The sequence below is a fragment of the Protopterus annectens genome, chromosome 6.part1, assembly GCF_019279795.1.
Source record: "Protopterus annectens isolate FY-2018-M chromosome 6.part1, PAN1.0, whole genome shotgun sequence".
NCBI classification, from domain to species: Eukaryota; Metazoa; Chordata; order Ceratodontiformes; family Protopteridae; genus Protopterus; species Protopterus annectens.
In genome coordinates, this window is record NC_056738.1 from 431,979,768 (window position 1) to 432,005,810 (window position 26,043).

At 41.1% G+C, this 26,043-nt stretch overlaps 1 protein-coding gene across 1 annotated transcript in view; it reads left to right on the forward strand.

Annotated features, from left to right (window-relative positions):
- The window catches only part of LOC122805613 (aspartyl aminopeptidase), a 1,034,351-nt gene that overhangs the window by 668,469 nt on the left and 339,839 nt on the right, over positions 1–26,043 (forward strand). Inside the window, exons 10-11 of the mRNA XM_044075861.1 lie at positions 10,755–10,838; positions 10,944–11,104. Of these exons, the coding sequence (XP_043931796.1) occupies positions 10,755–10,838; positions 10,944–11,104 (245 nt within the window). The remainder of the gene's footprint in view (positions 1–10,754; positions 10,839–10,943; positions 11,105–26,043) is intronic.

Consider the following 26,043-nt stretch of genomic DNA (forward strand, 5'->3'; position numbering starts at 1 on the left):
TCGGATCCATGACCTGTTTCACCTTTGGATGCTGTGTCTGAGTCTTCTCATCCTACACCTTAGGGACAGCCAGCCCAGATGAGCTTCCAAGCAATTTCCACCAGGGAACTCCCCATCTCTTGTGATACTTCCCAGAACATCCTACTGCAGAGGTTCCTCAGAAGAGAGCATGCAAGAGGAGGCACTTAGATTCTCCACAGGAATCCCTCATATAATACACCAATTTTGATGAAGGGGAAAGGTCTCCTAGATCTCCACCTTAGGATGTCTTATTTAGAGACATCTTAGAGATCCTTTGCCAGAAAGGTGGTTGGTCTTTCCCAAACCCTTCCCAGGAGGAATCTGTGTTCTTGGAAGTCTTCACTTTTGGCCCATCTACGTCTTGGGTTATCCCGCCTGTGGATGAGCTAATAGACTTCATCTTTGCAGAGCATGTAAGGAACCAGACTCCATAGAACCAATCCCCAAATGTCTGGACAAGATTTTGAGTGCTTCTTCTAACAGACAACAGTGGACAAAAGGTACTCCTGTAAATGTCATGGTTGTTGCAGCAGCCACTAAGGAGTTGGCTGAGTAAAGCTTCTCTGTCCATCCCCTTAATAGGGAGTCTAGGCTGCTTTGCAAGTTTGGGAAGTGAGTGTACACATTGGTAACCTTTGCTTTATGGTCTCTGAATTGTCTGGAACATTTCAGTAGGTTACAGAGGGATTTAGTCAAGGTATTCTCTTACTCTACCCCTGGGTCTATGTCTGCAGAGGAACAGAAGTCTTTTTCCTTATGACTGGCCACCCTAAAATCCATTACTAATGCGTCCATGAGGTTAATCTCACACTCAGATGAAGGATGTTCATTGTGTTTCACTGCTGCAGTCATTACACTTGGATTATCCTGCCGTCAGGCGGTCCCGCAGTCGGCCAGAGTTCCAAAGTCTTGGTCCGGCATCAGTTGCTGTCGCCTCCTCCCTAACGTCAGTGTGTCAGGGGTATATAAGAAGCAGCCGATGCCATTTTCTTCAGTCTTTCTTGCCGCGCGGTGCCCGAAGCAAAAGCAGTTCGCAAGTGCCGGTTGGCCGACTCCTGAGATATCAAATTCGATTTTCAGAACCGAAGTCTTCAATAAAACTAAGTACCCCGTTGGGGAAACTTTTTCTTGCATCAGACCGATGTCAGTAAAAGTTAATAATTGTATTTCTTGTGGGAAGCAAATACCTCATAAGGATTTTCATTCTTACTGTATTCCATGCCTAGGCCCAGATCATGACGTCACTAGTTGTTGGTTTTGTGCTAGATTTAACAAATGCACTATTAAATGTCGGTTTGATTTTGCTCGCCATTACTTTGGTCGATGGTTTAATTATACCATTCCGTCGGAACAACCGATGACCGGAATTCACAAAAAAACACGAAGATAAGGATAAGGACAGGCATCCGAGGCCCAAGACTGACGAAGCCTCTTCTAGGCCAGTCGCTGGTTCTCATTGAGGCACTTTCGCAGCCCCTGATACCCGCTACCTCAGAGCCACAGACCGCGACTGACTCCCACGTGGAGGTGCCTAGACCTCTGGATACTGAAGGTGTTGGGCCTACGGAGACTAACCCTTCAGATGGGTCTGGAGCCGCTGAGCAGGCATTGGCTTCTGAGGGTGTTTTCAGACCTTCACAACTTACCATTGCAACTACAACCAAGTCTAAAACTACATTAAAGACAAAGAAGCAAGTACAGCATTTACCGAGACAGGCCTCCATGCCTAAAAAAACAGATGCTCAAAATGGCCGAAGACTTGATTACTCTGATCAGGGGTTCCCATCCCCCTCCTGATAAAAGGCCTAGGCAGGATACAGACTATGATTCCTCTGACCAGGTTTCCATATATTCTGATTCCTATTCAGACCAGGGATACTCTTTACCCCCTACGAGGACTCTAGTGCTGAAGAATCAATTCCTTCAGCCGCTCCTCCTGAGGATTACTCTTTTGGGGAAACTTTACATACCATGAGGGAGCATTTCCATTGGGAGGGCCAGGATTACTCAGAATCCAAGAAAAGGCTCAGAGACTTTCTTTTATTGCCTCAGCACAGGCCCCTTGCTATCCCGCCAGTGCTGGACATTGTGGATGATGTGTTCTCTGAATCCAGTTTAAATCCTGATTCTTTACCCCCTGCTCCAGTCAAGCCAGACAGGTACTACAGAGTCCATGACTCTCACAAATTTTTTTATAAAAACCCTGTTGCTGACCCAGAAACTATTTCCCAGGGTCCCAAAGGGGTAAAGGCTTCCACAGCTAAAAATCCAATTCCCTCAGACACTGATTCTAGAGCTTTAGACAGATGGGGGAAGAAAGTTTACACCTCTGCAACTTTAGCAGTGAGGGCTTTAAATTGCCAGTTTCACATGCTTAAATATCAACAATATTTTCTGTCTCAGTTAAAACAGAAAATGAGTACAAGTGCAGAACAACCTGATTATAAGGAAATGCAGGATTTATTGCATGCAGCTGAACAAGTGGGAAAGCATACTTTGCAATGTGGTTTTGATTCATTAGAAGCTTCTTGTAGAGCCGCAGTTACAGGATCTGTGATTCGAAGGCATGCTTGGTTAAAAGAACAAAGTTTACCAGATCATGTTAAGGCAAAATTACTGGATGCTCCTTTACAGCAAGATAATTTATTTGGTATTAAGGCAGAAGAGGTATTAAAGAAAATGGAGGATAAGGCAAAATCTATGCAAACAGTGAAGGATTTCTTACAGGTACAGCCACCTCAATTTAACAGGAATTGGCCTACAAAAAATTGGTCCTTTCCAGTGTCAGACAGGCCACAAAGAGGCAGATACAGATGCCCAAGAGGCAGCTCTCAGCCCCAAGGCTCTTACAGACCACGAGGAGGTGAGGACAAGTCACAACCTTACAGGAAACAGTCCCAATGACTTCCCCCTTCCAATGCCAAACACTTCCCTTTTGGCAGCTCCCTTGGGGGGAAACTAGCACTTTTTTCACAAAACTGGCAAGCAATCACCCAAGACAAATGGGTGCTGAATATTGTGTCTCAAGGTTACAGGTTCCACTTTCACACTTTTCCAAGGCTAAAAGGAATGCCAGACCTGCCACTAAATCAATGGGCAGAGGCACAAAAACAAATTACAGCCCTCATGGACATGAGAGCTATTCAAACAGTGCCACAGCAGGAACAAGGACAAGGATTTTACTCAAGACTCTTCCTGGTCCCCAGAAAGGACAAAGCCTGGAGACCCACACTAGACCTTTCTACTCTAAATACTTACCTGGATGTTCCGAAATTCAAGATGTTGACACTACAGCAGCTCCTTCCCATGTTGGGCAAGAAAGCTTGGCTTGTTACTTTGGACCTCAAAGAGGCATACCTGCATGTCCCTATCAGAAAAAATTGCAGATGATACCTCAGATTCATAGCTAGTTCAATGCACTACCAATTCTCTGCACTGCCCTTTGGCTTATGTACTGCGCCCAAGGTCTTCACAAAGTGCCTGGCACCAGTAATTGCATTTTGCAGACAAAAAGGAATTCAAATATATCCATACCTGGACAACTGCCTGATTCAAGCAGAGAGCAAGGACATTCTTCTAAAGCATCTGGCATTTGTAAAAAGGTTGTTACGTTGCCTAGGGTACACAGTAAACGAAAAGGAATCAAAACTAGTGCCCTCACAAGAGATAATATTCCTGGGTGCCAGCTTAAATACAACGGCCCAGATGGCTTATCTCATGCCAGACAAACAAGGACAAACTGACTCAGTATTTTCAATTGATGGCAACAAAGTCCCAACTCCCTGCAAGAAAAATTCTGCAGGCCTTGGGATTCATGGCATCCTGCATACTACTAATTCCATATGCCAGACTGCATATGAGGAAATTACAATGGTACCTAAAAAGTGTTTGCACTAAACACTCTCACAGCTTGGAAATAGTAATACCACTAATTCCCTGCCTACAACAGGAGTTTCGATGGTGGGCACAGGCATGTCACCTCAACAAGGGTCAGCCTTTCACTCTTCCCTCAGCCAGGCAGACTTTAACAACAGATTCTTCGGATTATGTCTGGGGAGCACATATGGCAGGAAAATGTATTCAGGGCAAATGGACCACAGACCAAATGCATCTTCACAGCCATCAAAAAGAGATGTTGGCTGTACAAAATGCCCTAACAGCTTTCAAGGACCTTCTGCATCCAGGACAATTACTGGTAAAGACAGACAACACCACAGTAATGTGGTACACAAACAAGCAAGGAGGCACTCATTCTTACCCCCTATGCAGACAAGCTATGACCTTGTGGAACACAGCACTAACTTATCAAGTTCATCTGCAAGCACAATTCCTGCCAGGAAAGAAAAATACTCTGGCAGACGACTTAAGCAGAAACATCATGGATCCTCACGAGTGGAAATTAAATCCACAAGTCCTCAGCATGATAATGCAAAAATGGGGGTGCCCGGACATAGATCTTTTTGCCTCTCCACTGAATTGCTAACTACAAAAATTCTGCACAAGGACTTATCACACACAAGCATGGAAAGTGGATGCTCTTTCGTTCAGCTGGAAAAGCCTAAACGTTTATGCCTTCCCACCTCTGCCTCTCCTTTCAAAGGTACTCCTAAAAGCCAGACAAGAAAAACCACAGATGATTCTGATTGCTCCAGACTGGCCACGCCAGCATTGGTACCCAATCTTAAAGAACTTAGCTCAAGGCCCACCTTGGATTTTGCCTCAAATTCCACACCTTCTGACTCAACAAAACAATCAGATCCTGCACAGTCAGCTCAAAACCTTAAACCTGGCTGCATGGCAGATTCATTAGACAAACAGACAACACCTCTCTCTAAAGCTGTTATGGATGTCATTTTGGAGGCAAGGAGGCCTAGCACCAGGAAATCTTATTCAGAAAAGTGGAAGAGATTTTGTGCCTGGAACCAGGCTCAAAGCCTTGACCCTCTTGTCCCTAACATTCCTCAGATACTACAATACTTAACTGAGATGCTGGACAAAGGACTATCCTTCTCATTCATTAAGATTCACGCTTCTGCCATCTTGGCACATTACAACACAGATCCTCCTATTTTCTCTCATCCATTGCTAAAGCAGTACCTCAGAGGGGCTAAAAACATAAGACCGCCTCGGAGAGCACCAACACCTACTTGAGACCTCAATTTTGTCTTGGAAAAGCTCACTTTACCTCCTTTTGAGCCAGCCAGTTCAGCAAAATTAAAATATATATCATGGAAAACTGCTCTGCTTCTGGCAATAACCTCAGCACGAAGAGTCTCAGAACTACAGGCACTAATGGCAGTGGAGCCTTTCATCATTTTCCACCAAGACAGGGGTTCTTTAAGAACAAACCCTTCCTTTATGCTTAAGGTGGTATCCAGTGTGGCTCTTAACCAAACTATTCACTTGCCAACATTTTATCCAAATCCCCAGAATAAAGGGGAGAGACTTCTACATTCCTTGGACATACAAAGGCAATTACACTTCTACTTGGACAAAACAAAAGCTTTCAGAAAAACAGAACAATTGTTTGTATCATATGCTGCAGGATCACAGGGAAAGGCTATTTCAAAGCAGATCATTTCAAAGTGGATAGGACACTGTATCCGGTTCTGCTCCACACAGCATGGGAAACCTGTACCATCAAACATTAGACTGCATTCCACCACTGCAACTGCTACTTGTACTGCCTACCTTAGAGGAGTACCTACCAAAGACATTTTGGAAGCTGCAACTTGGAGTTCAGTGCATGCCTTTACCAAGCATTACCACTTGCCTCTTTACTCTAGATCCAGAGCTGGCTTTGCCACTGCAGTGCTGCAGGGACTCATAGCCACACCAAATCCTCTATAGAACCAGCCACCCTGACTCAGCTTTGGGATTCAACCCAAGTGTAATGACTGCAGCAGTGAAACACGATGAACATAGTACAGTTTTGTACCTACCATAAATGTAGATGTTCGAGTGTCTTCACTACTGCAGTCCTGGTTACCCACCCGCCATCCCCTCTTTCTTAGCTGGGTCTTATCTATAACTTTCTACACTATACTACTTATGTGGTGTATTTGCTGGTTACTACAGGTTTTGTTTTATTTTATTATATGTTTTGCAAACAGTATGTATTGCCTATCTTTTTTGGGGCACCTGACATCTGGGGCAAGAAAAACTGAAGAAAATGGCATCAGCTGCTTCTTATATACCCCTGACGCACTGATGTCGGTGAGGAGGTGACAGCAACCGACGCCAGACCAAGACTTTGGAACTCTGGCCGACTGCGGGACTGCCTGATGGCAGGATAACCCAAGTGTAATGACTGCAGCAGTGAAGACACTCGAACATCTACATTTATGGTAGGTACAAAACTGTACTTTCCTCACTGAAGGCCGGTTCAGGCAATGCCATTAGAAGATATGCCTGGATGCCATTGCATGACTTTGTGGAGCCTTTCATAAAAGATTCATGTGTGCAATGGATCATATCCAGAGGATATTTCATTCTCTTTTTACAACTTCCCCAAAGGAAAAGATGTCTCCTTGATGTTCCACCCAATCAGAGGGAGTTAGCAGCTCTAAAGATTCAAAACCTGCTGGACAGGAGGTCCCCCAGACCAAAAAGGATCTGGAATTTATTCAAGGTTCTTTTTAGGACCAAAGAAAATAGGAGACCTGAGACCCATTATGGATTTCAGTTATCTGAACCAGTTTGTAAAGAATTCCAAATTCCGGATGGTCCCAGTTTAATCTATTTTACCTCTCCTTCAGAAGGAAGACTGGATGTGCTCTCTAGATGTTCAAGGCGTGTGTTATCACATCAAAATGAACAGATGCTTCCGAAGATATCTACCCTTTTGGTTGGGAGCCAGTCACTTCCATTTCAGAGCCCTGCCCCTCAGTCTCTCCACAGCTCTGAGGGTGTTCACCAAATTCATGGCAGTGGTAGCAGCTTATCTAAGACTGCGTGGATTCAGAGCACTTCCTTATTTAGACAACTGGCTACTTACCTCACTGACCAGGCAGCTTTTGGAAAAGGCCAGAGATTACCTACTCCATTTATCTGAATCTCTGGGGATCATGATGAATCTGGCAAAGTCACAACTTCAACTAGCTGAAGTCTTGGAGTTTATAGGAGCTCATCTAGACACAGTCAAATTGCATAGCTGTTCTACCTTAAAACAGGATTTTTACTTTGAAATCGCATGTCAGTCAGGTTTGTTCTCATCCTTCTCCCCCAGCAAGAATGAAATTCAAAGCACTAGTGTCAGTAGCTGCTGCATTAATTTTACTACCACTGCTCATCTCCATATTAGAATTCTTCAGTGTTCCCTAGCAGTCTTTTCATCGACAGTCTCTATGACATCCAGAAAAATTATCTCAGGTTTGCAGAAAATCCCTTTTATGGTGGATACACTCATAAGAAATTTGTCAAGGGCATCCATTTATCCTCCCCTCCCCTGAAAGCCACATTGACCACAGACTCCTACCATTTGGGGTGGAGGGAGGCATTACTTGGGAAAGGTGGTTCAAGGCACTTGGTCCAAAGAAGAGACCAAGCTGCATATAAATGTTCTACAGATGAGAGCAGTGCTTGTAGCATTGCTGGCCCTTCAGAGCTCTTTTCCACTGGGAACTATTGCTGTTCAGAATGACAACATGTCAGTAGTGTGGTACATCAACAAACAGATTGAATAAACAATGACCACAACGTAAATCCACTAAAGGTACAGGACGGCACAACGATATCCCAGCTGGAACAGGTCACAGATTATTGGACAAAATGTAAATTGTTTCCAACCTGTTGTTTTGTACTGACTCAATGTAGCCAAGAGTTAAGCGTTTTCATCTGTCTTACGCAGACTTCATCAGAACCACCATTTGTTTCTCTGAATTACACTTTTATACTCCATTTTGGTGCCAAAAACATTTGAAATTTAAAATTTAAAGACATACTAACGTATCTAAAAACTTATTCAACACATTAGATAAAATATAATATGAATCAATTATATATGTTACTTTGTAAAAAAAGTAATAAAATCTATATATATATATATACACTGCTGAGTCTGTTTCCAACCTCTTGTTTTGTACTATTTACATTTTGTCCAATAAACTGTGACCTGTTCCAGCTGGGATATCGTTGTGCCGTCCTGTACCTTTAGTGGATTTACGTTGTTGACATCAACAAACAGGGGAGAAACAGATCCTATCCCCTTCCCTGTCCAGATGTCCTATCACACCCTGCAGGGATGATCCATCTGGACATTACAGGCCTCAAACTGACCGTATGGTTTCTTCAATTCCAGTGATTTCTAGATGTTTCAGGCTTTCCTCCCCAGTTCGTCAGATTCTTTTCTCATCCCACAATCCTTCAACCAGGAAAATTTATGAGAGCAAATGGAAAAGATTTTCTTTGTGGGCCTGTCAAAGAGACTTGGATCCTTTCACTGCTCCAGTCATACCTCTCAAGTGTACCTCATTATGAGGAACGTACCTCATTTGGGGTCTTAAAAATGTCATATTCCTCAAAGTTCCACATTGAAAGGCTCTGTCACACATTCATTGTTAGGAATTTTTTAAATGATATCCATGGTAAATAGAAAAGAATCATGTTAATTCATTAAAAGATCTTTTGTATGAGTAAAACCACCATATTTTAATAATTGTACGATCTTCCTAGCTGAAGTTGTTAGTAAGCTGTTAGTATGTGTTCAGCATTTTGCCCATTTGTTCCGCATTATGAGGGCTAGTGTTCCTCATTTCAGAGATGGAAGGTTGAGAGGTACGGCCCCAGCTAGTTTGGATTTCCTTGCCTCTATTTTTCAAACTGGAGTGAGTTTCTTCAACATTAAAGTGCAGCTATTTCCAACTATCACATCCGAGATAATGCTTCTCCTTTAGCTTCAGCTAAGTTATGCAAGGCCTTCCTAAAAGGTAAATTTTTGCATAGATCTCCAGTTCGAGATCCCACTCCACCATGGGATCTGACTTGGGTGCTACAGACTTTAGTACACCCAACTCAGTGAAAATAGACCTTAAGTTTCTATCTTGGAAAGTTGTCTTTTTAGTGGCTGTCACTTCAGCAAGATGAATATCAGAACTCCAAGCACTATCTGCAAAACCACCACATTTAATTTTTCTCAAGGAAAGAGTTACTGTACACACTTATCATTCCTTTCTACCAAAGGTAGCTTCTGAATCAAACCTTAATCAAGTCATCAACTTACCAGTTTTCTTTCCAAATTTTGACAGCAAATGAGACTACACCCTTCATCTGTTAGACGTCCCTAGGCAACTTCGCTTTTATCTTCATAGGACTAAGGAATTTAGAAAAACTGATCAATTGTTTGTCTCCTTTTCCAAGAACAAGATGGGAAGACCAGTTTCAAAAACAGCAGCAGCTAAATGAATAACAGATTGTATTTCCTATATTTATTCCTTGAAAGGCCTAACTTTACCAAGACTAACAAAAGCTTGTTCAGTTAGGTTAATGGCTACATCAGCTGCTTTTTGGGCTAGAGCTTCCATTGATGACATTTGTGCACCTGCTGCTTGGTCTAATGGTCATACTTTTATTTCTTATTAAAAATTGGATATTATCACCAGGAACAGAGCATCATTTGGTTCTGCGGTGCTCCAGAACATCATTCCATGAGGGCCAAACAAGGTAATAGTAGCTGGTGATTCTGTCCTATTCATTAAGGAATGAATGAAAATGACAACGTCAAATATAAAAATTATGTACTCACCATAATTATGCATCTGTGTTGTCCATTTTCATTCTTCCTCAACTTACCTCCCACTTTCCCCTTAGCCTTATCTTAGGCAAAGACCTAACGGAATTGTTATTAGGAACCATAGCTCCTGTTTCAGCTCCTGATCTTTCAGTTATTTCTATTCTGTCATAGCTATTGAATTAATTTTTTTTCTCATGATATTGTATAAAAGCAGCAATCTCGATCTGACGTAATGCAGTGATCAGGGGCATTATAGGTAAGGGAGGAGCTCAAGAGTTGGATCCTAGAATCTAAAGAAAGTGGCCGAGTTGGGTCGGATCTGAACCCATTTGTTGAGGAAGAATGAAAATGGACATTACAGATGCATAGTTATGGTGAGTACATAAGTTTTATTTATCCTGCTTAGTTTGCATAATTTTCCCTATTGTTTCTCTGACTTTTCCCTATGTTTTCAGGTGATATCAGTTGCACGTGTTAATTTTAATCAAATTTTTCTTTCCTCGGTGCAGAATACCCCTAGTGATATTTGTCAGTATAGCATAGAATCAGAATGTTAGGACTTTGAGTCACTGATGACCTTCAGTTTGCCTGGTCTTGATTCCTTAAGTCTCCCCTCACATGTGTGCAATTATGAGAAAGTCGAATAACCACAACTAAGCTTCCAAGCCTCTACAGAAAAGAGGCACTTAATTATTGGATCTTACCTGATTTTCTTAGAAAAAGTGTGTGTTAGAGAATGATATAATCCAAAACTCTTACAGAAAAGAATAAATCATGCCATGGAAATCAGAAAAAACATCTGCCAAAATCTCCTATTCTTGCTGAAGAAAACTCTCCCTTTGTATACCAGGAGCCCTGTTTATAGTGGAAGTATCCAAGAGTGTTCACCTCTGGTACATACACATTAGCTTTTCTTAATGAAAATAGTCATGTATACTTGAATTTGTATGCTAATCCTTAGACATGTATTTCATTCTTATTCCCTTCATCTATTTACTACCAGAGCTTGATCGAGTCGAGCCAAGATTCATCTTCCTTGGAAAAAGAGACTAATATTCGTGTCATCGCTCTGTATGACAATGAAGAGGTCAGTATAGTAGTGTGTTACATGCAGTATACAGTCCTCCTAGTGGCACAGCAGCAGAAATAAGTTTAGGAATGGATTTTCACTTTCCTAATTTTTTTTATTCAGGTCGGTTCTGAGAGTGCTAATGGAGCAATGTCATCTCTCTCAGAAATGGTCCTAAGACGTCTATCCTGCACTCCTGACAACCTTACTGCCTTTGAGGAGGCCATTGCAAAGTCCTTCTTGATCAGTGCTGACATGGCTCATGCTGTACATCCAAACTACTCGTAAGTTTCTTTCTCTTCATTTCTTCATTATTGTTAGTAGCAATGCAGTGTTTGTGTAGTGTCATTTTAGCTGTCTTATCACTCTGTTTTTTGTATTCATGCACTTTACTGGAATGAGATAATGTACAATTTTAATACAGTAAACATACTTGTAATGCAGAAGTTATTCACTTTCATTTTATGGTGTTTTCTGGGGTTGGTCTGGGAGTGTTTGTATTCAGCAGAGTGAATGAAATTTTGTGATTTTTTTGACACATGTATTATTCTTCTATTCTGTTAGGGATTTGTGAATTATTCCATATCAAGTTCATATTGTTTGTGATTTCTTTGCCCAAAGTGGTAATGGATTGTTATTCATGACCTTTATTTTGAGTAAGTTGTTGTTGTCTTTCGGCTTTTCCCGGTTAAGGGTCGCCACAGCGGAACTCCGGTCCGCTAATGATTGGCAGTAGATTTTCATAGTGCCGAGTTGCCAGCTCGACGCCCAACTTTTACCGAAGGCACGCCCATTTATGCATGTCTTTCGGAACGCTACTCAACCCGCAGGGAGGACATGCAGACTCACACAGAAGGCAGTCCCCACACACTAGCTGAGAATCAAATGGGAGGACCTCTTGCTGTGAGGCAACAACGCTACCGCTGCACCACCGCGACTTGAGTAAGAAACACCTATAAATAAGCAAGCTGCTAACCATTTGTTCCATGTGAATATTTTTGCAGGAAGATATCTACAGAATGCCTCTGTTGATAACAAGCTACTTGTTACATTGTACATAAATGGCAGTCCCCCTTTATTGTGGTTTACCACTGGAAATGTTCATATGCTTTAGAGAACCTGGACTGTGCACTGCTTTTTTTCTTGACTGTTTTTCGAGTCAGTCTTCCATAAATGATTTCTTTTGGCCTGTTTTTGTGCAAAGAACTGCTATCCACTTATATTAAATATAGTGTGGTGTACTGATAATATGAAGAACATTTGTGTTTGTTACTTTGAATAGAATGTGTACTGTTTATTTGCAAGAAGTACAACATAGTTACCTAATAATACCAAAAGGGTACTTTGGTAAATCACATTCTGAAATATCTGGCACTCCAAACAGAAATGGAGATCAAGTAAACTTCATATGTCATATGCCAGCTCATTTATGTCTCTGACTGTCAAGATAGGCAAGTAAATTGTGCCAGTTAAATCAGCTTAAACAAGCATGGTGTACTGATTGTGTAGTATCCGCCATTTTCCATACAGTACTAATGATGTCAAGGAGCAGGTTAAAGCATTTTAAACACTTTCTGTTCCTGTTACTAAAGATGTATCATTGAGACACACAGATGATGCACCCCCCTCAAGTTGCTTCAGCCACTCATTGTACGTTGGTTACTTCCTGATGATGTAGTACAGAATGAGAATGACATTGCAAGTTATATGGAAAGTCTTTGTAAAAGTAACCCCACTATGCCCAGTTTAGTGAGAGTTTGATTTACTCCAGTGCTTTGTCAGTGAAGCTTCACTTAATAAAAATTGGTCAAAACTAGTAAATTAAATTGTTTAGATATTCATCATTAGATCACTGTTGCAGTAACGTAAGCTGTATGAAATGTATCCTGCCAGGGATATAATTGGTTATCATTCAAAGTTTTAGGACAACTTCCACGTCCCCTAAGTACTGAAGGGCTCAAGAAGAGCTGTACAAAATTAGTGGCTAGGCCACCAAACCTTCAGATCTTTCTTGCCGTCTAAGTGCACTCTCTCTTGGGGCTTCCAGTGATTGATGGTTAACTGGAGTTTCACCAGCACTGGGCACCTCTCATTCATTTCTACAAAAAATATGTATTTCAGCTAGGAGCTGCATTTTTAGTGGTTTGTCAGTCTTTTCTCACACGTACCTGTTTAGGGGAGACTGTTTTTAAATCAGTTTTGGTAAAATCCTAGTATATTTGTATGAAAAGAATTAGGCATAGTGGCTTACACTTTGTTTTGGGGGATGTCACTTAAATTTGTACCTCAAAACTTTAAATTTCCTGTCAAGTGGTTCACTAATTGTGGAAGGCTCTGGTACCCTGTTATCAGATTTTTTTTTTTCTTGGCTAGACTCTGAACCTTCATTTTTTGTTCTCCTCTGTTCACAAGATGATGAAAGTTTCACAAAAGTCTTCAGTAGTCAAGTCAGCTTCTTCACTTCCTCAACACCAATGAGTGACTCTGCTGTGGCCAGACCAGGTACCACAAACCACAAATGTCTCTGGTATTGCTCCTCGAGAAACCAGTAATGACCAAGCGATAGACATGTCCCCTGAGGTTACAGTCCAAGCTGAAAATATGATAACCAAGGCTTTAAGAAAAGTATTAATTTATTCCAAGACTTGAGCGATAGGGCCTTGAGGCAGTCTGTATAGACATGTTACTCACGCCCTGCATTCTTTTAGTGAGGAACCTCTGTGGACGTTCCAGTTGTTGGATATGTCTGGTTAGGTACATACCACAGGGGGCATTGTACTCAAAGATAGGTCTGATGAATGCTGAATACAGTGGAACAGTGATTTCCTTGGACCTAAATGCCATACCTTTGTTTATTAGTTGTGCAGCATTGAATGATTTCCTTACTATTGTAGACACATGATGGTCAAAGGCTAGATTACTGTCTGTGTGTCCCTAAGTCCCTGACTCCTGGGTCAACTTTGAAAGGTGTGTTGTCAATATGATAGTTACTAGGGGTAGATGACTTCTCAAAGGATAATATTATGCATTTCTTGGCATTTATTTTTAGTCCATGGCTGTGACACCAGTTTGTGTGTGTCAGTGGTGGGATTCAGTGACAGCTCTTAATTTGCAATCATCTGCAAATTTAGTTAGCCAGAGGCCATTGACATTGACCTTGACTTCAGAGAAGTAAATGCCAAACGGGAGTGGTTCCAGGACCGATACCTGAGGAACTCCACTTGTGACTTGCCTCTTTGTAGCGGTGGACTCCCCAGTTCTAACTTTCTGGGTCCAGTCAGTGAGCCAGTTGGCTATCCTTCGGGTGACATAAGGGTTTGTACCTAACCTCCTGAGTTTGTCAACAATGCCAGAGTGGGGTAGTGTGTCAGATGACTTGGCCAGGTCATAGTAGTTGGTGTTAACCATTTTACCTACTTTCTTCCCAGCCTCAAGTCAAACAGTTTTTGAAAGAGGTTCTGCATAGCCATCTGCCTAGAAAACAGGTGGCTTCTTGGGATATTAATTTTATTCTGAAGAAGCTTGCACTTTTTCCAGTAGAGCGAGCTTGGAAAATGGTGTTACTCATTATTCTGATTTCTGCAAGAAGAGCATCCGAGTTAGAAGCTGTTACGGTGAGTCTACCTCATCTCATTTTTCATAAGGATAGGGTATCTTTGAAAATAAAATTCTTCATTTATGTCTGAAGTGGCAATGAGTTTACTTTGAGTCAAGTTTTCATCTCCTTTTCTTTTTTCCAGATCCAAAAAAAACAAGAAAGATTGGATTTTACATACTCTGGATTGTCCACAAGCAATTCTGATACTGTCTTACGGAAGTAAACCTTCAGGCGTTCAGATCAACTGTTTATTTCTTATGAAGGTAAGAAAAAATGACAATAAGTGTCAAAACAGGCAGTTTCCAAATGGTTGTCTCATGCTGTTAGCCATTACTCTCATCATAACAAGTCAGTTCCAGTCAGGGTCAGGGCCCATTTTACAAGGGATGTAACTACTTCTGTAACTTTTTGGAAAGGGGTGAACTCTAGAAGTATTCTAGAGGCAGCAACATGTCCTTTTATACATACTTTTACAAAACATTACACATTATATTGCTTTTCTAGGTACAGAGAAGGTTTTGCTAGGACTGTTCTCCAAGGGCTCCTGGACTGTTACTCCTCGTACCTCCTCTCTTAATTTCTAAGCTCTGGTAATCTACCCAGCAGCTATCTAATTATAAACATGATACAGCTGTGTACATTAGCTTACCTTACCAGTGGATGTTTGAATAAATCAGTATTGCAGAAGGGACACCCTCCAGCCACCTTTCTTTTGTCAATATTTTTCTAGGGTGTGGATAGTTTTTTTACTTCTTTCTAGCATACACCGAATTGACAGGGCTCTTAACTCTCTTACTCTGATGCTAGAAAGTTCTGAAGGTTTAGTGCCCTGACCATTGACTTTTATATGGCTGTCCTTCAGTTAAGATACATGGAAGGTGCCCTTAATCTTTGGATATTGGTCAGTTGTCATATCCTTGGCAGGCTATAACCCGTATAGCATAGGCTACTACAAAACTGATCTTTTCAAATGTATTATAATAAGTTAACAAAACTGTACTAGCTTCTAAAGCAGAGGTCTCAAACTCAGATAACCACTTGTGCTGTATGAGAACAAAGTAAAGTCAGGCAAGGGCCAAAAATCTCCTGGACAAAAAGAAATGCAGACACAATGTAGCTAGAAAAGTAGTGTATAGTCTTAGCCATCATGTATGATTATGTTGGTTTGAGAGCTGCTTGCAGTCTGAGGGCTGTGAGTTTGAGACCACTGCTCTAAGGCACCTCTTTTAGTAGTCCATTTTTATGGTTGTCATGAATATCACCTTTGTTGCATGTCCAGGCCTCTTTTGATCTTTGCTGTACTTAGAATAGAGGGTATTTTTTTCTTTTAAACAAAAAACATCTATTAAATTTTCATTTATGTTATAGGCACTCTTACATTTATATAAATGAAAGTAAACTTCACGACACCCATGCAGATGGACAATAGAGGTACGACTGCTGAATCCTACACAAATTCACTTTATAAGCACTTACATGAGTGTATAGATCGTGCTATCCCTAACAGAACCAAGATGCTATCCTCCAAAAAAAAGAAGACAATCTGGTGGTCCCCTGCCATAAACAAACTCTACAACAGAAGAAAGAAACTGTTGCAAAAAAGAGTAAAATCCCATGATTAGAGGAACTCCCTGGCCAGCCTCAGTAAGAAGCTGAGATCCCTTATAAAGTCCTGCAAAGCTAGTTACGAAAACAAAATCACCACTGATTTTAAGGACAACCACAAAGCATTCTATAGCTATGTCAAGAATCTCAATGGTAACACTCAGATATGCTCTGAGTTACAGCACAATGGCGCTAAATATACAGAACCAACAGATATTGCCACCATCCTGGCAGATAGGTTCAGTACTAACTTTACATCCCTAAAGGGCCCATCTATTTACCGGAAGAATGCAAAGTTCCTATAATCACGGCTGCAAAGGTAAAAAAACACACTCTCCAAAGCCAAGAACACCGCATCCATGGGACCTGACAACATCCCAGGCTGCGTTCTACACGAACTACAGAACGAACTGGCACCCCACCTAAGCACCATGTTCAATCATAGCCTCACCTCAGGCTTTGTGCCCACTGAATGGCGTACAGCGACGGATATCCCGCTCCACAAAGGGGGAATCACCACGGACTCCGGGAATTACCACCCCATTAGCCTGATGAGCCTGGTCTGCAAGGCCATTGAACGTATCATCATGGAACTTAGAAACAAAGACATTGGTAATCTCCAAACTCTGGACCCCACCAAGTTCAGGTTTGTAAAAGGCAGATCATGTCTCCTAAACCTGATAGATTTCTTTGAAACAGTCACCAAAGCCGTAGACGAGGGTAAAGTGGTTCACACAGCCTATCTAGATCTTGCCAAGGCTTTCGACACCATCCCCCACTCTGGAATTATAGATAAACTCACTAAACTAGGTATAAATCCCTATGTCACAAGGGGTCTATATTATAAACTTGAACGCGTACCTTATCGAATCCCTAAACGTTGACCCATCCTCATCGACCCGCGAAAACATCGATCATCCAGAAGAGCGAAACCGGAAACGTTGAATCGTCATGGTTGGCTGCGGTATAGTTCGGTAAGGTAAGTGTGCGAGAGTTACGGACCTTAGGGTTAGGGTGCGGGTTAAGGTAAGTGCATAGATGGTAATGTATGTTAGATTTAGTGTAGGGTTTTGTTAAGTGTATATGTGTGGATTATTTAGTTTGTTTGGATTTAGCTTTTTAAGGTAAATGTGCAATAGTTACGGACCTTAGGGTTAGGGTGCGGGTTACATTAAGTGCATACTTGGTGGTATATGTAAGATTTAATGTAGGGTTAGAAGTAGGGTTTTGGTTAGTGTATGTATGTGGTTTATTTAGTTTTTGTGTAGGTAGTATGTAGCGGGCGGTGGGGTGGGACAAGTATGACAGTTCGACTTTTTGAATTTCGCGGTTCAGGGCATTCGATGTTTATGCAGTTCGATGAGGACAGGTCGACGTTTAGTGATTCGATAAGGTAAGCATTCGAGTTTATAATATAGACCCATCACAAGATGGGTTGCCAACTGGCTCACTGACACAACCCATACTGTGAAAGTAGCAGACTCCAAATCCGACTTCTGACCAGTAACAAGTGGAGTACCACAGGTTTCAGTCCTAGTTCCTCTCCTGTTTGATATCTGTTTCTCTGAAGTACAGGCTAACACAGAAGGTCTTTGGCTAATGAAGTTCGCAGATGACTGCAAACTGGGAGCCATAATCAAAACTCCTAACGATGTGGACATCCTACAAAAGGGCCTCACTGAGACAGATGCTTGGTGTCAAAGCCATGGCCTCAAGCTCAATGCCAAAAAGTGCATTGTCATCCCCTTTGGTAAAAACTCTGTACCCATGAACTACCACATAGGCGGTAGTCTACTTAACACCGAAAGTGTGATAAGAGACCTTGGGACACAGGTGGACAGCAGTCTCTCCTTTGATAATCACATTGCCACATTTTTATTTATTTATTTATTTTATTTACATTTGTTGACCGGGCTAGTCTAGCTGGATACATGTCCATTTTCAGTAGAGGCCCGGGGAGAAAAGCTCCAAGCATAAGTAAATTACAAAATACAATAATTAAAAAATGACTGGATTCAAATACATTAGAGAGCAAAAATGCTTGGAAGAAAAAATAAAAATTGTTTCTATGAACAATAGTACAGAGTCTTTGCGTAAGATACAATTAAGTACAGAGTCTTTGCATAGGTTTAAGATACAATCAAGTACAAGTTTACACAATATTTTAAAATTATCATTCATTAAGTCAAAGAAGGAGAAAGAGAAAAGGCAGGAAAACACAAGGGCTAGTATAAAGTTAGCTTCTATTGATTAATGCTGCAGAGGGGCCATAGCCCAGGAGGAAGGGGTATAGCAAGAAGAGAAATGAGAGGAAAAGTATGATTCAGTCAGGCTTAGAGCAGGGACAAAGCCAATGTATTGGTGTCAAAGCCATGGTTCTTTGAGATGTTTCTTGAAGAGTGGTGTAGATGAGAGAGATGTGAGTGTTCTAGGAAGCTTGTTCCAGAGTCTGCCCACAACATTGGTAAAAAGTGAGTCCCCAGCTTTATTATTAGATTTAATATTGGAAATTAATAGCTTATTAGCTGAGCGTAGTGTTGTAAGATTTTTATATGGGGAGATCAGGTTAGGGAGGACAGGGGTATTATTTGGGTGATAAAGATTTTTTGTGTGATTACAAGTTGATTATATAGTAGTTGGTTTTGTAGTTCTGACCATCCGAGTTGTTTAAGGTTGAGACAGTGGTGGGTTCTAAAAGGGGAGCCAGTGGCAAATCTGACTATATTATTATAGCTAGTTTCAATCCTGCTAAGATTGTGTTTTGATAGATTGGTATATATGGCAGAAGCATAGAATAGGGTAGAAGTGAGATGAGTCTGGGCAATGGTGGTTCTAGCTAGCGGTGTGAGGAAGGGTTTGATTCTATACAGGGATTCTAGTTTTTTATTGACAGTTTTTATAGTATTGTTGATATGATCATCATAGCTGAGGTTATGATCTATGGTTATGCCCAGGAGATGTGTAGTAGTATCAGGGGAAATACTAGTTCCATTCTTAGAGGTAATTGTGAAGTGGATCTGTGGTGACTTTTGGGTGGGAGCAAAAAGTAATTTTGTTTTTTGGGGATTAAGGAGGAGGCAATGATGGGTGAACCAATTTTCAACAGAGTTAAATACAGTTTGAGTAAGGGTCTGGAGAGAGGTCAATGACTTAGCAGTACAGATTAAAGTAGAGTCATAAGTGTATTGTATACAGGTGGCTTGAGGAAAAACAGTATAGAGATCATTAATAAAAATGGAAAAAAGAAGAGGGCCTAGGATAGTGCCTTGAGGGACTCCAATGCTCACGGGGAGGGGTGTGGAGTGATTATTGTCCCAGAGCACTGCTTGTTGTCTATTTTCTAGATATGATTTAAAACCAAAGAACTGCTTGTGGGTCAAGAGATTGGGCTTTTAGCACACTGATAAGTAAATTATGGTTGACCATATCAAAGGCTTTTGATAGGTCAATGAATAGTGCAGAAGAGAGAGAGTTATTGTTTCGATTCCTGTTTATACAGTCAGTAAAAGTTAGCAGGGCAGTAGTTGTGCTATGAAAGGGCCTAAAGCCGTGCTGGCAGTTGTCAAGTAAATTATTGTGGAGCAGGTGTTGCAGTAGTTGATGGTGAATACATTTTTCCATTATTTTGGCTAGTGGAGAGAGTAATGCAATTGATCGGACGTTGGAGATATCAGTGGATTTGCCTCCTTTATGTAAGGGGATTGTGTGGGATCCTTTCCATATGTAAGGGATGGTACCTTCTGTAATTGTTCTGTTTATAAGGATGGATATGTGATATGCTATGGCTTTGGAAGCTATTTGAAGGTATTCTGCTGGCAGGCGGTCAGCAGAAGGGTTGCAAGGTTTGAGTTTTTGAAGGAGTTTGCAGATAAGGGATGTTGGCACAGGTTGTATATGGAAGGAAGGAACTGAACTGTTTGTATATTGTAAAGGACAGGGGGTAATGGGAGATGGTGTCTGTGCTAGAGTTTGAATAGCTTCAGTGAAGTAATTGTTAAAGGCATCAGATATTTGCATATGACAATTATGGGGAATTGAGGATGGGGTTGGAGAAGTTTATTAATGCCTGACCAAAACTTTTGAGGGTTTTTTGAGTGTGATTGTTGAAGGTGGGAATAATAGTTTTTCTTGTCTAAGGTAATGTCCTTTTTGGTAGCATTTCGTAGCTGTTTAAAGTATAGCTGGTCTGCAGAGCTCTTAGAGGCTCTCCATTAGTCAGGAAATCCTTCTATGTGGCACACCTCATCACGAAAAGTTTCTCATCCAGGAAAAAAGAGGTCATTGTTCCCCTCTACTCAGCACTCATTAGACCCATTATTGAGTACAATGCCCCTTTTTGTATGTACCTTACAAGACATCTACAACAACTGGAAAGGCCGCAGAAATACCTCACAGAGGATTACAGGCCTCAAACAGATGCCCTATGCAGGCCATCTCAAACTCCAGCTTTACTCTGTCGCATATCACCTACTCAGAGGCGATCTCTGCCTACCATACAAAGCTATGTCAAACCCATATCTGTTGGACATGCTCCACTTAAAGAAGTACCAATCCCTCCGAGCTACATGCTCTAGGGACCTAAACCTTGTCACCACAATAAACAGAACATGCTGGAGGGATAGATTCCTGTCCCAGTGACTTCCCATACTCTGGAACAAACTACCTATCTATATCAAACAAAGCTCTTCATTAGCACTCCTCAAGAAAAATCTTGATATTGGATGGGAAATAGGAAATTCATCCTGGAGATCACTTCTGTGGCTCTGCTCAACAGGGGCACAGGAACATAATTTTCTTGGGTATTGAAAGCCAAGGTACCTTTTTGGCTAGGCTTATATAGGCCCTAGGGCCAATAGCCTAGTACCTAACAATGAACCTATAAACCATAACAACACAATCTTAGTTGCAAACATTATACCTTATAAACCATACCAACACAACTGTAGCTGCAAACATTATACATCACTTTTAATATATCCAGTCATTGTCAGTCAACCATTACATAGTTCATTCAAATCCTGCCTTCTTTTAAACCTCATTCTTCCTCTGCATATATTGAGCCTACATTTTCCATTTTTTTCCTATGCAATTTGCTCCTACCTTTTTCCAAAGATTCCAGTTCCAGTAGTCCCTGTTACTATCTTCATTAATTCTAGTAAAGTTGGTTTAGACTTTGATTTCCATTTTCTAGTAACTGTCTTTTTGGCAGCCTTCATAATTACGCTCAGCAAGGCCTTACTTATGTCTAGGCAATTTAGAGTCTGTATCATAGCTCAAAAAATAATTTCCCTAGTTACTGCAATTTGCTTACCCAGCATCTCTGACAGTCGAGACTGCAGGGAATATTTAAAGTCTACCAACTCTTTACACTCCCAGAAAATATGCACCCAGTTACCTCTTTCTTTCTCATCACACTTCTAACATTTGCTGTCTACCCGAGGAAAATATCTCTGGAGCCTGCTTAGGGTATAAAAATGCAGGTCTATATTAGATACACGAACGTTTGAAAGTTTGACTACCATATAGTCGACACCATATGATCGAATTTGCAAAAGTTTGAATATCTAATAAAAACAAATAAATTACACAAAACACCTACCTGAACGCTCTAACCAGGGGGCAAGCCCCCATGCACCCCCCACACCCTCCACTCTTTAAATATGCCAACACTACAGTACAGAAAAGGGGAAATCTTCCCATTCCAGAAATCTCCGTTACAACATTCGAACATTCAAAAATCCGATCGTATGGTGTCGACCATATGAGATTTGAAATTTTGAATGTTCGAACATTCAGTATAGACCCTAAAAATGTCTATGTAAACAGTTCCAGTCAAAGATCCTAAATCTTCTAGAGTTTGTTGTGTATTTGAGAGACATACATATAACCCCCCTTTTTTTTTGTAAATTGCTTATCCAGTCTCTCTTCCCAATCCTTCCTAACCTCCGCTGATTCTATCTGATAGATATCATGCAATGTTTTATATGCTTTACTCATTTTTGCTTTCTTTATGGGAACTTCTTTTATAGATTCTACCAAAAACTCTGTCAGTGCTGGTCTTTTGTTTAGACGCCCCCTATTTCTTTCTCTCTACCTGTACTTTGAAATCAGTCCTTGATATGGAGGGCAATCTGTAACCTGCAGTCCAAATAAGTTCTTGGCATCTTCCCATTCTATTACCTTTCCCTCTCTAGTTATTTGCTCCTAATACCTTTGCCAGTTTTTTCCAATATATTCCTGCCTCCTCTTGCCCCTGTCTGTATCCCTAATTGCAGTCATCCCTATTGCCAGAATCTCCTTTCTCCATTCCCATATTAGCTTAGTTCTTAGAATACCTTCTGCTACTTTACGAATGTAATATTCTGTATAATGATTATTGTTCTCCATGTTCTGCATCCAAACTCCCATTCTGTCCCTGTTACTTGGACTTCCTTTCTGTTTCATCATCATCTCTTTCCATTTTGAATTAGTTTTGTGCTTGTGCTGTGTATAGGAGCCTTAACTGTGTTGCTCTGAAATACCCCTTCAACTTGGGTAATTCCTATCCACCTTGTACTACTGGAGGAATAAGCTTATCCTACTTGACTCTTGATGTCTTCCCCTCCCATATGAAATTGTTCAGCTCATAGTTCATAGTTCATAGTTTAGTACTAAGCTAACTGCTCTTCCTTGTGAGACTCAAACCCTGCACCTTGTGTTTGTAAGGCAAGCACCTTAGCCATTAAGCCACCCTCCCACCCTCATTATTAATTACTTTCAACAACTTCTCGTCTGGTTGATAAAAATATGCCTGACCAGTGTATAAAACTAAAGGAACTAAAAACATTTTAACTGCTTATATCTTACTATCATTATTCAACAGAGCTTCCATTTCCTGAGTTGTATTATTTTCTGTTTAGTCGCTTCCCACATATCCTTAGCTGCCACACCGGTATCATTTTTTAATCCGTATTCCTAAATACTTCATTTTCTCATGTCCCCATAGGTATGTATATTGCTGAACCAATTCATATGTGGGTACGTAGTTTACCACTAATGCTTTTGTTTTAGCTTCGTTAATTTTATATCCCAAAATAGTTTGAAACTGTTTCGGTATGTTCCACAGCATTGTAATGTCCCTTTCTGGTTTTGTGATATATAAAATGTCATCTGTAAATACAGCCAGCTTTTCTTGACTACCATACCAACTGTATCCTTTAATTTCCAAGTTTCATAGTTTCTTTGCCAGTGGTTCTAAATATTATGCAAATAACAAAGGGGAGAGAGGACACCCTTGCCTGCTTCTTCTCCTCAAGCAAAGATTATCAGAGAGAGCCCCACCCACTTCAGTTTTCACCGATCCCTCATATATCCTCCTAATCGACCTTATATTTTTATCAGGGAATGCAAATGCTTCCATTGCTCTGCTCATGAAGTCCCTCTGTCAAATGCTTTCTCAGTAACAGTGGTATTTTTTTACATTCTGCTTCCCTCTGGATCATCTCTGTTCTGGTAATGTTGTCAAATGTCTGCCTTCCCTCCACAAAACCACATTGATCCATATCTGTCAAATTTGGCATCATTTTTGCCATTCGTCTAAGCATTATAGACACAATTATAAATTAAAAAATATTAATTATATATATAAATTATACATTATTATAGACACATTATAAACACTTTATAATCATGGTTTAGTATTAAAATGTTCTGTAGGTAATACTATTGAGAAGAGTGACACAAGACACCATGGCACAAGCTTAAACAGTTTATTACCAAATAATACTAAATCAGCAAATCAAATCAAGAGAATGTAATCTTTACTGACTGATAGGGGGACTCTAAATCCTATTAGTGCAGCTGTCTGTTCAGTCAACACAGTGCCGACACTGGCAAAACTGTATGCTCAGCCCCAAGTCAAGAATTTGTGTTGATAAAATCAAAGCAGTCAAATCCGGATGACAAGGTCCATTCTATTGATGGCTACTGAGCATTTTATAGTCTTGTACAAACAAGTTCATGACAGTTTTAAGCTGCTGGAAATGTCAGAAATTACAAATCATTCCCGAAGTTGTAAACAAGACATATATCATGTCTGTTTTTTATTTTCAGTGCCTCTGTCAAATAATCATGTCTAGTTTTTACTTTCAGTACCTCTGCATACTTCCTCTTAGAAGAGAACAGTTACCCTTAGCTGACTACGTACTTGTGATTGTTCCTCTTATTTGACTCTGAGCTGGTAAACATCTTATGTTAAAGTTCAATGTACTAAAGTTCATTAAGCAAGGTGTGCCAAAAAGCATGTTTCTATTATGTCCTACAAATATTTCAAAAGCTATTTGCAAGATGCAGTCCCTTAATATAGCTTCTGATGTTCATCATGCATACAGCTGCAGTCATAACAGATGGGTTATCCTGCCGTCAGGCGGGTCCTTGGTCGGCCAAATTCCAAAGTCTAGGTCCGGCGTCGGTTATCGTCGCTTCTTCCCTGACGTCAGTGTGGCAGGGGTACAAAAGAGGCAGCCAACGCCATTTTCTCCAGTCTTTCTTGCCACGCGGTGCCCGAAGCAGAAGCAGTTCGCAAGTGCCGGTCGGCCAACTCCTGAGATTTACGAAAGCATTTCAGCCGAAGTCTTCTTGAAAGCTAAGTACCCCGTTGGGGAAACTTTTCTTGCCTCAGACCGATGTCAGACAAAGTTAATAATTGCATTTCATGTGGGAAGCAAATACCGCATAAGGATTTCCACTCTTTCTGTATACCTTGCTTAGGCCCAGACCACGACGTCTGGGCCTGCCGTTTTTGTGCTAGATGCAACAAACGCACTATTAAGCGTCGGGCGGAGTTCGCCCTTCACTTTTCTGGCAAGAAATGTAATTATATTATGTTGTCGGATACTCTGACTCCAGTTTTGAGCAAAAAACGCAATGATAAGGAATGACATACAAGGTCCGCACCACCTACTGAAACCACGCTAAGGCCGACGCAGCCCCTGAGTACCAATGACAATGCATTACCGGTGTCTTCAGTACCCGAGGTCGCAGGCTCCTCGGCCCCCATTCCTACTACAGATACCGACGCCACTCCTGGCGGGGAAACTCAGAATTTAGACAGGCCTGCCATTTCTCAAGGGATCTTCAGGCCTTCCTCCTTCTCTATTAAAGCCTTCACTAAATCTAAAACAGCCATGAAAACCAAAAAACAGGTTCCTCAGACCCCCTCTCAAGGCACCATGCCTAAAAAACAGATGCTTAAAATGGCTGAGGATTTGATTACTCTTATCAGGGGTTCTCAACCCCCCTCTGACAAAAGGCCCAGATTAGAGGAAGACTACCCTTCCTCAGATCAAGCTTCCATTACCTCAGAACTATTTGAGGACCAGGATTATACCTATTCTCCATTCGAAGATTCTGATACAGAGGAGTCTATTCCCTCGGTCTCCCCCCCTGAGGACTTCTCTTTTGGGGAAACCCTGCATATATTGAGGGAACACTTTCACTGGGAAGGCCAAGATTACTCAGATTCCAAGAAAAGACTCAGGGAATTTCTTCTGCTCCCCCAGCATAGGCCTCTGGCTATCCCACCTGTTTTAGATATATTGGATGATGTGTACACAGAAGCCAGCCTTTATCCTGATTCTTTGCCTCCAGCTCCTGTTAAACCAGACTGGTATTACCGGGTTCCTGATTCTCACCAGTTCCTATATAAAAGCCATACTGCTGACCCAGAAACTATTTCTCAGGGTCCCAAGGGAATTAAGGCGTCTACTGCTAAAAACCCATTACCTTCAGAGAGAGATTCCAGAGCTTTGGAAAGGTGGGGGAAAAAGGTGTACACCTCGGCCACTTTAACCATTTGGGCATTAAACTGTCAGTTCCATATGTTAAAGTATCAACAGTTTTTGATATCTCAGCTGAAAAGCAAGATGACAGAACCAGAACAACCAGATTTAAAAGAGTTGCAGGATTTGTTGCATGGTGCAGAGCAAGTGGGTAAACATACCTTGCAGTGTGGTTTTGATGCTTTAGAGGCCTCATGTAGAG